Source organism: Uranotaenia lowii, chromosome 1, assembly GCF_029784155.1.
Source record: "Uranotaenia lowii strain MFRU-FL chromosome 1, ASM2978415v1, whole genome shotgun sequence".
Taxonomy (NCBI): domain Eukaryota; kingdom Metazoa; phylum Arthropoda; class Insecta; order Diptera; family Culicidae; genus Uranotaenia; species Uranotaenia lowii.
Genome location: NC_073691.1, coordinates 147,979,676 through 147,991,236, shown reverse-complemented (window position 1 = coordinate 147,991,236; position 11,561 = coordinate 147,979,676). Strand labels below are relative to the sequence as shown.

The window sequence follows — 11,561 nt, the reverse complement described above, 5'->3', positions numbered from 1 at the left end:
CAGATGTTATTAAATGTTTAATTTTTTTATAACGTTCGATAAACAGCTTTTAGAATAATATGTGGAAATCTTCTAGTTGTTGTTGTTGTTGGGTTTCTGACTGACGTTCGGTTTCGAGGGTTTCCAGACTTTTTTTCGTATCATAGGTAAACTGCACAGTCATTCTCTATTGTTTGACGATTATTTTCTCTCATTTTCCGGAAATAATAAAAAAATAATATTAACAAAACGCTTTGCATTTCTCACTTCCGGTAAAATACGAATCATGTGTTATATGTAACTATAGTTATCAGTATATAGACACTAGAAGTTCCCATAGATTGGCGAAGAGGATGACGGGAGTCTATCCGACTGTCTTTCGCGGGAGCTAATCGAACAAACATTCTAAATATTTGATAATCATATATATGGCTAGTAGTTTTTTAATTTACTAAATTGTAATGATCGTTAGATTGACCAAACAGAACTCAACAGATTGAAAGTGTAGATGTGAGTGTGTGTGTGAAATTGATTTTGATTTCTATTGTGGATGTATGTGACTGCGAAATCTCCAGATTTCGCGAAGAAGAAGAAGAAGAAGAATTTGATCCTTTACTAAATGAAGCTTACTAATGATCCGGTAAAGCTTTTGCTTGTGAGTTTTTCTTAACTCCAGTTGAAGTTTAAAATGTTTTTGTTTTTTGCAAAGAAATCTCAGATATAACAAAAAAAGCCAGCAGTGATTGTTTCGTATTAATCTTGCTGCAACCAATTTTTGCGTTTGTGGGGATGGCTACCACGACATCGATCATGTTGTATGGACGTGTGAAAGGTATGATCAAACGAGGGCTTGGCTATTGGATACCCTTAGGGCCCGAGGTAGACTACCTGGTGTTCCAATTCGAGACATTTTGGCAAACTTAGATTTTGGATATTTGTTCCCAATTTACAAATATCTCAAGCTGTCTGACTTGGTCGTTTAGTCCTCTTATCCACGTAAACTCTCCCCTTGTGTGTTCTTCATCAGGGCTGGTAGCGGTTTGACAATGAAATAGTAGGGACTTTAGTGACCAAAATTTGAAAAAAAGTGACCAGATAGTGACTTTGAGGACCGAAAAAAGTGACCAAATAGTGACTATGTAGAACGAAAAAATAACTTTGAAGTACAAAAAATGTGACCAGTCAGGCCCGTGCGATGGACCCTTCCGGGGGGGTTTTCAAAATTCAAATTTAGATAAAATTAATAACAATACCAAAAATAAACAATTGAAAAGGAAAAGGTTTTCTTACACCGTTTGTCACTCATGTTCAACACACAAACTAAAAAAAAGACTGATAAACAAAATTTTGGAAACATATTACAACGAATGTTTCAAATTTTCGATAAGTCAAGAAATTCTGTTATCTTATTTTAATCGCCGCTGGGATATATTCTTATTTAATTTTTGGCATTTCGGCGAGTTGTGAAAATTCAAGGTAGAATATTTAGAAAGAACATGAAAGTATTATAGATGGAAAGATCAAAGCTAGAGCGCTTTGGGTAGAAGAAATTGAATAGTTGGTGAAAATGTGAGCAGGGCTTTTGTTGTGTGAACAGCTTTTGAACTACTTGCGTGATTCTTTGCCGCGCGCCGTTTCAATGTTGATACTAAGCGATGAAGAAACCCATCGCATTCCTACCCACATTGAAACACGGACGGGTCGAACACATGTGAGATTGTGTCCGACCGGGCAAAAAATCACCCAAGCAGCGCTCACATGTGCTGTTCTATTGCTAAGCCAATTCTATCGATGCGTGCTACTTTTTTAGGTACATCGGATGGTTGCTACTTTTGTTTTCGCATATTATCCATCCGATGCCTTACGCCAAGCGCTGCTTGGGTGATTTTTTGCCCGGTCGGACACAATCTCACATGTGTTCGACCCGTCCGTGTTTCAATGTGGGTAGGAATGCGATGGGTTTCTTCATCGCTTAGTATCAACATTGAAACGGCGCGCGGCAAAGAATCACGCAAGTAGTTCAAAAGCTGTTCACACAACAAAAGCCCTGCTCACATTTTCACCAACTATTCAATTTCTTCTACCCAAAGCGCTCTAGCTTTGATCTTTCCACCTATAATACTTTCATGTTCTTTCTAAATATTCTACCTTGAATTTTCACAACTCGCCGAAATGCCAAAAATTAAATAAGGATAAGTCAAGAAAGTAAGAAATAAATTATTTTCTAAAGAATTTCTTAGCAAATTTAAAATTAAAAAAATCTGAATTCTAAAATAAATGTCCAATCTTGTACAAAACTTACCATGAATTGATGTTAGGAAAATGATAATAATTGTTAATTTTTATTCATCTAAATTTGGAATTCTTTTCCTCATTTTCAACTGGAAGTTTAGTGAGAAATTCCGCTGTAATTTTTTAATTTGAACAAAAAATATTTAATCACGATTTAAAATGTGAATTACCGATTACTGAATAAGAAATAAATTTTGAACAGAATTTATTCAATGTTCGATGGTTTAATTTAATTTGATAAAAAGAAGAATATATTTATTATTATTTTAAAAGTGCCAGTTATATAAGCCAGACATAAAACCTTTAATAAAGTAAAATTCTCCAGTTATCAAAATTTCATTTTTGAAGCTTAAATAATAACTTCATGTTCCACTACACTGACACAGAAATGTTAGATGAGTAATTACGTGAATGATAAAAACTGATGAAAAATTAAAAATAATGAGTACAAAACTTTTGTTATTAATATTGAAAGCACAAATTAAGTACAAATTTAGTTAACATTGCGTATTAAAATTTATTTTTAAAGTTGCTACTTAAAACAATTTTTCAAACTTTTAAGATTAATTTAAAAATCATGATCGATCCAAAAAACATGATTTCATATAAAAAATATTAATAAAAAGTTTTTAAATTTTCAATCGCATGTTTTAAGGCTTTAAATTACAAGCTCTGAGTATTTTGTCTCTTTTGATTAAAATATTGGGTCCTGAAAGAACAGAAGGTTGAAATTATGTTTTATTATTAAAAATTGGGAGTTAAAGGCTTATGGTTGAAGAACACGAACATTCAGAATTTAAAAACAAGGAAATAATATTTAAAAATATGTCTTAAAAATTTAAAAAGTTTGATTAAAAAAAATTCGGCAAGTTTAGAAAATTGAAAAAAAAACTGTATAATAAAATTCGGTAAATTTATTTGAAGATTGAAAAAACAATTTGGAAATAAAAAAGATTAGTTTTTAAAAACATTTCATGATGAGTTTTTCCTATAAACATGTTTCACTATAACCATTTTGGGGCTTATTTTTTTTAAATTATTGATTTGGTAAATAGTGTCCTAAACCAGAAATTTTGTCAAATTCGGCCGAAAACATTTAGTTTTGGTGATAAAGAGTTTATTACTAGTAAAATCAATCATTGATAGATAACTGATTATGGAAAAATGTCATTACAAGTATTTTTGACATCACAGCAGAAAGAGTAAAAAAACCTGATTCTATTTAAAGCTCATCAATTGATTCAATGATTTTGATTTGAGTTTTTGTAAAATAAAAAGTGCAGAAACTTCTTTAAAGATTTTTAATTATTTTCATAAGTCATTTCAATAACAAAAGCTGATAGAAATATTGCATACATATTTAGATTCGGAGAACCCAAATTAGTTGAAATTACTGTTTAAATTCATAGCACCTAAGAAAAATGTAAATTTTGTGGCCTTGTGTAAATTTTTAAACCCTTTTTTTTAAGCATTTAGAAGAACAAAAGACACGAAATAAATTTGAGTATGAAATTGTTTTTTTAAAGAATATTTTATATCAACATAACATTTGTTATAACATAAAAGATTTTAAAAAAAATGGTTCGTTTCAATCTCAAACTTAGTTACACTTCTTAATAAAAACCCATTCTAAAGACGAGATAGGGTTTTTGTATATCAAGTTTTGAGTTCCAATACAAAAGGTTGATTGAATTAAAAAATAAAATCTACAATCAAAGTTAGTTTCAATTCATGAACGTCAAATAATGTCGTAGATCGAAATGTCTGCCAAGGGTGATTCATGCCGAAATTCCGCCGGAGGCGAAAAAAAAATTCTAACTGACTGATCAAGTAATTTACCGTTACTACCGTCAATATTAACACGCGCAATACAAATTACTCTTTCATTGATTTATTTTCGGTGAAAAAAGTGACTTTTGGTGATAAAAGTGACCATTTTTCGGAAAATAGTGACTTCAGTGACCAAATGATGAAAAAAGTGACTTTTTAGTGGCTGACCCAAAAAAAGTGACCAAGTCACTAAAAAGTGACTCGCTACCAGCCCTGCTTCATTTAATGTCTGTTTTGTTTATTTATTAGTACCACCTCTCATCCAACGGGTTCGACACATTCCTGAAGGCTGGCCAGAAGATCGGAAACTGATACCAAACCGTAGCTACCGAAACCACAGCTACAGGAGGCCACCACCGGACCCTAATGGAAAACTGATATTGGAGAATAACCCCTATAAATCCCTTCCTTTCCCCTTGTTTAAAGTTTTTTTTTAACTGTTGAGTCGCCGTGACTATTACGGCCCCCTTCCCTACTAACCTAGTGAAACGAATACACTCGGCACATTGAAACTTTGTAAAAGTAAAAGGCCTTTAATAAACTAGTGTTAAATTAAAAAAAAAAAATAACAAAAAAAAGGATTTTTTATTTACTAAGATGTGAAATATACCTTACAAAGATATACAAATAGTTGTGAAACAAAATACATAATCAATGTATGCAAAGCTTTGTAAAATATTCAAACAATATTATAACTGTTCTTAGCATTTAAGCATTGAGAACTCCAAAACTGGCAAATTTGACTTCTACTATACTCACTGAACCTGCCTAGTTTATAGAATTTTGATGGATTTCGGACATCTACCTCAATAAGAGTCAACTGTAGGATGCTTTCTATTTTTTCTTATTTGATTTTTGTGTTATTTGTTTTTGTTATATTCCACACTCGTTAAAGGTATGATCGTCATTTCAAGGGTGTTGGCTGCTCGACTTTCAGGTGTTTTTATAGCTAATTAGGTGCTACCTTTTTCCACGACACACAATTATTGGGCTGATTGTTTCCTTCCACCCCATGCAGATTTCCTGCTATTTTCTATCTCAATTTAATGTAGACTGTTCTTGTAAATTCTTCCTCTGCAGAAAAGTCGTGAACTTAAGTTTTGCGTTTATGGTTAGAAATCGTGGTATCTAATATTAAACCGTACAAATCACTGGTAACCAATGAGTATGTTTCGAGCTAATGTTTTCTATTCCGATGGTTTTTAAAAATTGGATGTTCAGATTATATGGTAAATGTTGTTTTCGCCGTAAAGCATGATTCGCTTTATTACGCTCATATAATACAAAGGATGGTTCAATATAGCTATTCATAGCTTAAAAAAACTATGTTGACGAGTGAGTAGCCTTCGGGACATTCGATCGCACAATGAGCTTTTGGATTTGTTGATTCTGTCTGCCACCAGAGTCTGTAAACAGAATGGTGGTTGTTTTCAAAAATCACACGCACATGCGTTCCTAGTATAGTAATTCGTGTATAGTACAATTCAGTAGTAGAGGGTGAGATGGCGCATGAAGAAAGGGAAAAGGGGAACTGGGAAATAATTTTGTAAACTAATGTTTCCTAAGCTGATTTTCTATTTTTATGAGGGATTGGCTTGCAGCTAAAAAAAAATCAAACGGATGTGATAAACCAGTAGATTCGATCGGAACCCTCGTCCTTGCTAAACGAACGGTGTCGTGCATCATTGATAGTAGTGCTTATTGTTGTGGTAGGTAGTGGTTAGTTGGCCTTGATGTCGCTCGTCTGAGACTGGGCCGTTCCTACTGTTTTGGATTGCTGCTGTTCGACAGGGCACATGGTCGTTCCGGTGACCGTCGTAGTCGTTGTTCCGACAGAGGCGGCCGACGATGACTGAGTTGTGGTGAGAGTGGTCACTGGCGCCGGGATGGCGATGTCCGCAAATACGATGGCTAGCGGGAACCGCTTCTGACAGATTTTTTTGAAATTATCCAACTGATCTTCACTTCTTCCAGCAAAGAATCCGGATTTCAAAAGCAGAAACAATTTGGAGGTGTTCTGAAGAAAGAATAAACGAATGTGCATTAGTAAAATTAAAATATTTTAAAATTTAGCATTCATTTAAAAAAGAGATAACTTTAACAAACCTCGAGCGTCGCCTTTGTCAGATCGACCGAGGTGATCAGATTGACAGCTTCATCCCGCCGGCTCTGGTCCAGCTGGTACATTATTTGGGTGGTTTCGTACAGCACCTCCAGATTGCCTCGGTGTGCCGCCAGGAAGTTATCGTTAAGTTGAGACGCAGACTTGGCCCCGGCAAACATTTTTTCCCGCTCCCGGTCGATCACTAGTTTGACGCTTTCGTCGATCTCGTTGTTAGCAATGCGAGCCTCTAGTATCTGGTAGAATCGTATGATGCAGCTATGCAGAGTGGCATTGGAGGCATCGATGACCCGGGCACGTTTCAGCGATTGTAACATCAGCAGCAGCTTGCCCCGACGTGAGTAAATTTCGAACGCCATCAGGTGCGTCTCGATGTTATCCTTGGCCAGCTGCTGCAGCGGTCTCAGAAATTCGATCGCCTTTTCGAGGGGATCATCCGGACGCGCTAGCTTGTCCGGTATCAATTCGTCCAGCTGGGGTGCTTCCGGATCCCCGTCCTGGTTAGCGTTCCGCTGTTTGTTGTGTTGTTCCTTCTTTTGGTTGGCTTGGGCGGCTTGAGCATTTTCCTGTTCCGCTTTCTTCTTCGCTGCCTTGCGTTGCTTGTTGCGAAGCTTTTTCAGTTCAGATGGGGGGAGATTTTCTGGAACAAGAGGAAGCATTAAACATGATAATTTACGTTCTTATTTTATTGTATTGGTATGGATTACTCTAAGCTTTTTATGTTTCATAAAAAAGATAACTTAACTACATCTACCACCTAACTGTTAATTTGGTTCCAATCGTTAGGTAAACTTACCGACATCAAGTTCCTCTCCGGTTGACTCTGCAGCTAAGGGTTTGTCAAACAGATGCACATAAACCTGTGAAACGGAAATACATCCAAAATCACTGAAGCGAACTTTAGAATAAAAACACACCGCTGGATCCTACCTCTATCCCACATTTGGCCGCCTTAAAGTAGAACGGATGTCTCCGCAACACGTCCTCCAGCCGAAGGAGACCCACGTAGGAGCGCAAAGTCATCTTCCGCATACAGTAGGTGTGGAAATCGAACTGATCCTCGATGATTTCCGCAAAGTGGCGCTCGATTTCGTGGCACTTTTTCAACGCTTCGCCCCACTTTTCCAGACGTTGGTAGGCGAGAGCACACTCCGTCTGGTACCACATGCACTGCATTTCATTGAGGTTTTCCATCGCCGAAACTCCCTCTCGGGTGAATTTTGCGCAGATTTCCTCCGACTCCTTTATCTGGTTGGCACGTAGCATGTACTTGGCGCACTTAGAATTGATGTACCGATCGGCAGTGTCCAAACTTTGAGCTTCATCCATCCAACTGACCGCTTCCAAACAATCGCCAGCGTGTTTGTAGATGCGGCCCTTAGTTACGTACAGTTCGATTAAGGTCGGCGTGTGCTCGATGGCGGCGTTGATGAAATCCAAAGCCTTCTCCGACTCTCGCAGGTGGTCGTAATGCTGAGCTAGATAGTAGAGAGTCCAAAGCAAAGCCGAAGCCGGCTCTTTGGGAAGATTTTGTTCCTTATCGGCGATCGCGAAGTAACCGCTGCTTGTCAGATTCTGATGGTAACCTTCGACCAGTTCCGATATGATACGTACTTTTTCTTCGACGCGGTACAATGATTGTAAATTGACAAAAAGAGGCGGCACTCCTTTCCGTAGATTTCGTCGTAAGTGTTCATCGACCAGTTTTCGGAAGGTTTCCCCTTGAGCAACATCCAGTGGCAACCGTTTGGCACAGAACGATTGCGGATGTTCCACTTGAAGGCGCTGGTACACCTCGATAACATCACTCGCTTCGGTCACTTTCACCGCCCTTATGTACTGTTGATAGTAGGCAATATTTTCCGGGTTACGCTTCATCAGATCAGTGTAAATCGCGAGAGCTTCTTCGTGGCGGTCAAGCTTAAGGCACAGTTCACCCATGGTTTCCTTCACCGCCAGCGTATCCAGAATCTGCGTTCGGTACTTCTTCAGGTGCTCCAGTGCTTTCTCGTAATTTCCCGATTCTTGAATAACTAGATTCTGATACAGCAACAGTTCGCTGTGCTTGTAATCGTAGGTTTCCTAAGGATTAGAGAATGATGACAAAGCTGCATTTTTAAAGCTAATTCAAAAAAGGAATAGCAAACCAAAAAAAAACATACCACCGTTTGTGATGAGCGGAAAGATTCCAGAATGTCGATAGCCGTTTCGTAGTCCCCCAGCAGATGGTAGCTCATGGCGAAGCCAATCCAGGACGCGTGCTGGGAAGGACGTAACCGGAACAGGTGGTGCCGTGTATCCCGGTACCCTTCGAGGTCCCGCATCTGGATCTGCAGCAGCGACAGATCCCGCAGGATTTGGATGTTGTCCTTCTCCCACTTGAGCGCATTTCGGTAGCACTTGATGGCTTCTTCATACTTCTTGTCTGAACGTTGCAGCAGCCCGTACACGTGCCAGCAGACGTGCGATTTGAGATCGTTACGCAAACCCCGACGCACGTAGTCGTAGGCTTCCTCCTTGCGACCGAGACAGTTGAGCGTAAGTCCCTTCATGGCCAGCGTTTCGCCGTGCTCAGTGAACTTCGGGTTGGTCAGGATTTGCTTGGCCAGCTTCAACCCGTTTTTGTATTGCTTCATTTCGTAACATTTCTGTGGACGAGAAATATTTTTAAATCTGGAAGATGCTCACAATGGATGTTTTCTGAGGTTGTGGCCTCCTAGTTTTACGTGAAAGCTAGAGGTGATCTCTTATCATGCTGTAGCGCAGCGTGAGTAATCTCTTTCAGCTTAAGTCTAAATGCCTTACTTATGGCGGTTTTACAAAAGTCAACACAATGCATATCACTATAAGCATCAGCTTTCTCACGCAGCGCGTTCGAACTTTTATTAGACATTTTCCTTCGCGCTATCGCGGGGTTAAGAGCTTTCACGAAAACCTTTTAGGCCCCAGTAGACCTAGACCGGCTTTCGGCCGCCTTACCCCCTGCATCCTCGATGTTGGCGGCAATGCCTCAAAACTTAACAAAAGAAAACTCGCAACTTTGTCTGAAAAGTGATGACCGTTATGCCAAATGCCATACTCCCGGCTGAAGAATGACAGTGTGTATGTCTTTTAAAGGCGTAATTTCTGTTTGTTTTGTTGTTTTATTTGGGATTTTAAGCCTCTAGGGTTTATTCATTCCAGGTGTAATTTCTTAATCTCAGGCTCGCTTATAAAGTGATACCCCAGAATACGAAAACGTAGTCTTGCAAATGAGAGCCATTAAAGATCCATTTTACGGGAATGGTTTAAATATGAAATTCCAACCGGGCTCGTTCTTTAAAATTTACTAGATCGGTTTATATATATACTCATCCTTATATTATTTATATTCATTTTTCAATCATTCCTCAGCGATTCAACATTATTGTTTCAGCAGCGAAATTTATTGAATTTGTGTTAAGTTGACGATTTCATACTTTTTGGTTTACAAAGTAGTTTAAGTTTTAAGAAAAAAGAAACAGAAAGTACCATTTGCCAGAGCTATAACGCAAGAATTTTTTTCTGAGATAGAGTCCTAATATCTTTATAACAGCAACCTCTAAATAACAGATTTGCTTGAGTAGACTGCTTTATTATGATGATGTTATGTTAAATGTCTCGTAGCACCTACACAACATACGATGTGCTAAATGAATAGAGTTCATAAATATTATTCCCCTACCAACTGGCAACCCGGCTCCGAGCTAACAAGAACAAGAACGCCTCGAAAAGTCGCACGAAAAAGAAGCCCACACTCTTCTTCCTTCCCTATACTTGCACACACTATTGGGTCGTGATTTTTTTCCCATTCGGCATGCAAAGGCACCGAGATCCCGAAATCAGGTCAAAGAACCTAAACCTCCCGAATTAGCAGGTTTTCGCCCCTCACAACTTACCAGTATTTTCCGGAACAGAGCGCTCTCCTTCGGAGGCAAAGGATCGCTGGAAGGCATCTCTGCGGTATCGAGGAATCTGGTGGGCTACTAGCAAATTTACCCTCACTGCTTCTTGTTCCCTTTTAGCCCGATCGAAGTAGTAATTTTCGCGGCTGCGGTGCACACTTTCAACCTCAATTCCGACGGATACGGATACCTCACGGCAAAAATCGTTTACTCCTGGGTGCTGCAAAACTGCTCCGTACTTGAGGGAGTCCACCACCGAAAAAAACCTCGCACTCGGGACCGCACCAATTACCACACGCACTCGAATTCGAATCGAATAGAATCACTTCGCTGCTAAATGACTGCCAAGAACATAACCGTTCCAGCCAGAGTCGACGAGAATGATCCCCGGTGATGACAGTTTCAGAACCGCACCGACTCACGCGAACCGGTTCTGCGCATGAGAAACGCAGGGGATCTGTCAAAATGTGACAGCTCTGCTGAATACGAGGGGTGTTTATGCGTTTGTTTTTTTCAATATGCGGGGTCAACAGGCCCAACATAATCAGCAAGATTCTTTCTTGTGAAAGAACGCGCATGTAAATTGTGCAGAAATGTAGCATTCCATATTGCCTGGCCGTGCCGTGACTCGGTTGCGCGGATATCGTATAGAAATAAGTTCGTACTTTACCCGGACTTATTCACATAATTCGCAAAATTTGATAAACAAGCCTCATCATTCATAAAAGCATTTTCAAATCTTAACACTGAACAATGAAATTTTTGTTGGAAGCCTTCAACAAAACTAGAAACTGCTGAGGGGCCGTTCAGATACCACGTGGACAGAAAATTGAGATTTTTTATCCCCTCCTCCCCCTCCGTGGACAAGCGTGGACATTTGGCAAACCCCTACCCCCCTCCCCGGATGTCCACGTGGACAGATTTTAAATTGTTTTTTTTTTTAATCTAATTTGACAGTTAGAAAACACCACTTTTTGCCTTTTTTGTTATTGAAATGGCTGATTTTAGAAAAAAAAAAAACGAATAAGCATTTCCAGAAATGAAATAATTAAAAAAACATTAATTTTTAAATTATTATATATATTGCTTTCAAGTGGCTACTAGTTGTTTAAACTTAAACTGGAAAGCTTTGCCATTCTAAGATTATGATTGAAATATCTTAATATTTATTCACATTTAGAAAATATTTTGAAAGTAAGTATGTTCACGTGGACATAACCCAAACCCCTACCCCCCTCTCCGTGGACAAGCGTGGACATTTCCATGCACCCCCCCCCCCTAAGTTGTCCACGTATAAATTATATTATATTCCAGCACACATGTTCTTGTTTTGAGTTTGACAAATTTTAAATTAAATTCCCTGTTTTGTCAAGAGAAATGACCAAGCTAGTTAGAATTCTCTAAAAAAATAACCA

The 11,561-nt window shown here is 38.6% G+C and overlaps 1 protein-coding gene across 1 annotated transcript; it reads right to left on the bottom strand.

Moving 5' to 3' along the window:
• Window positions 1-4,882: 4,882 nt before the first annotated feature.
• On the bottom strand, window positions 4,883-10,535 carry LOC129740460 (N-alpha-acetyltransferase 15, NatA auxiliary subunit). The gene is made up of 6 exons (XM_055732143.1): window positions 10,141-10,535; window positions 8,386-8,871; window positions 7,154-8,305; window positions 7,020-7,083; window positions 6,208-6,863; window positions 4,883-6,118 (listed from the first exon to the last, which is right to left on the bottom strand). Exons 1-6 carry the CDS (start codon window positions 10,195-10,197, stop codon window positions 5,822-5,824), a joined length of 2,712 nt encoding a protein of 903 aa, XP_055588118.1. The 5' UTR covers window positions 10,198-10,535; the 3' UTR covers window positions 4,883-5,821.
• Window positions 10,536-11,561: the final 1,026 nt, after the last annotated feature.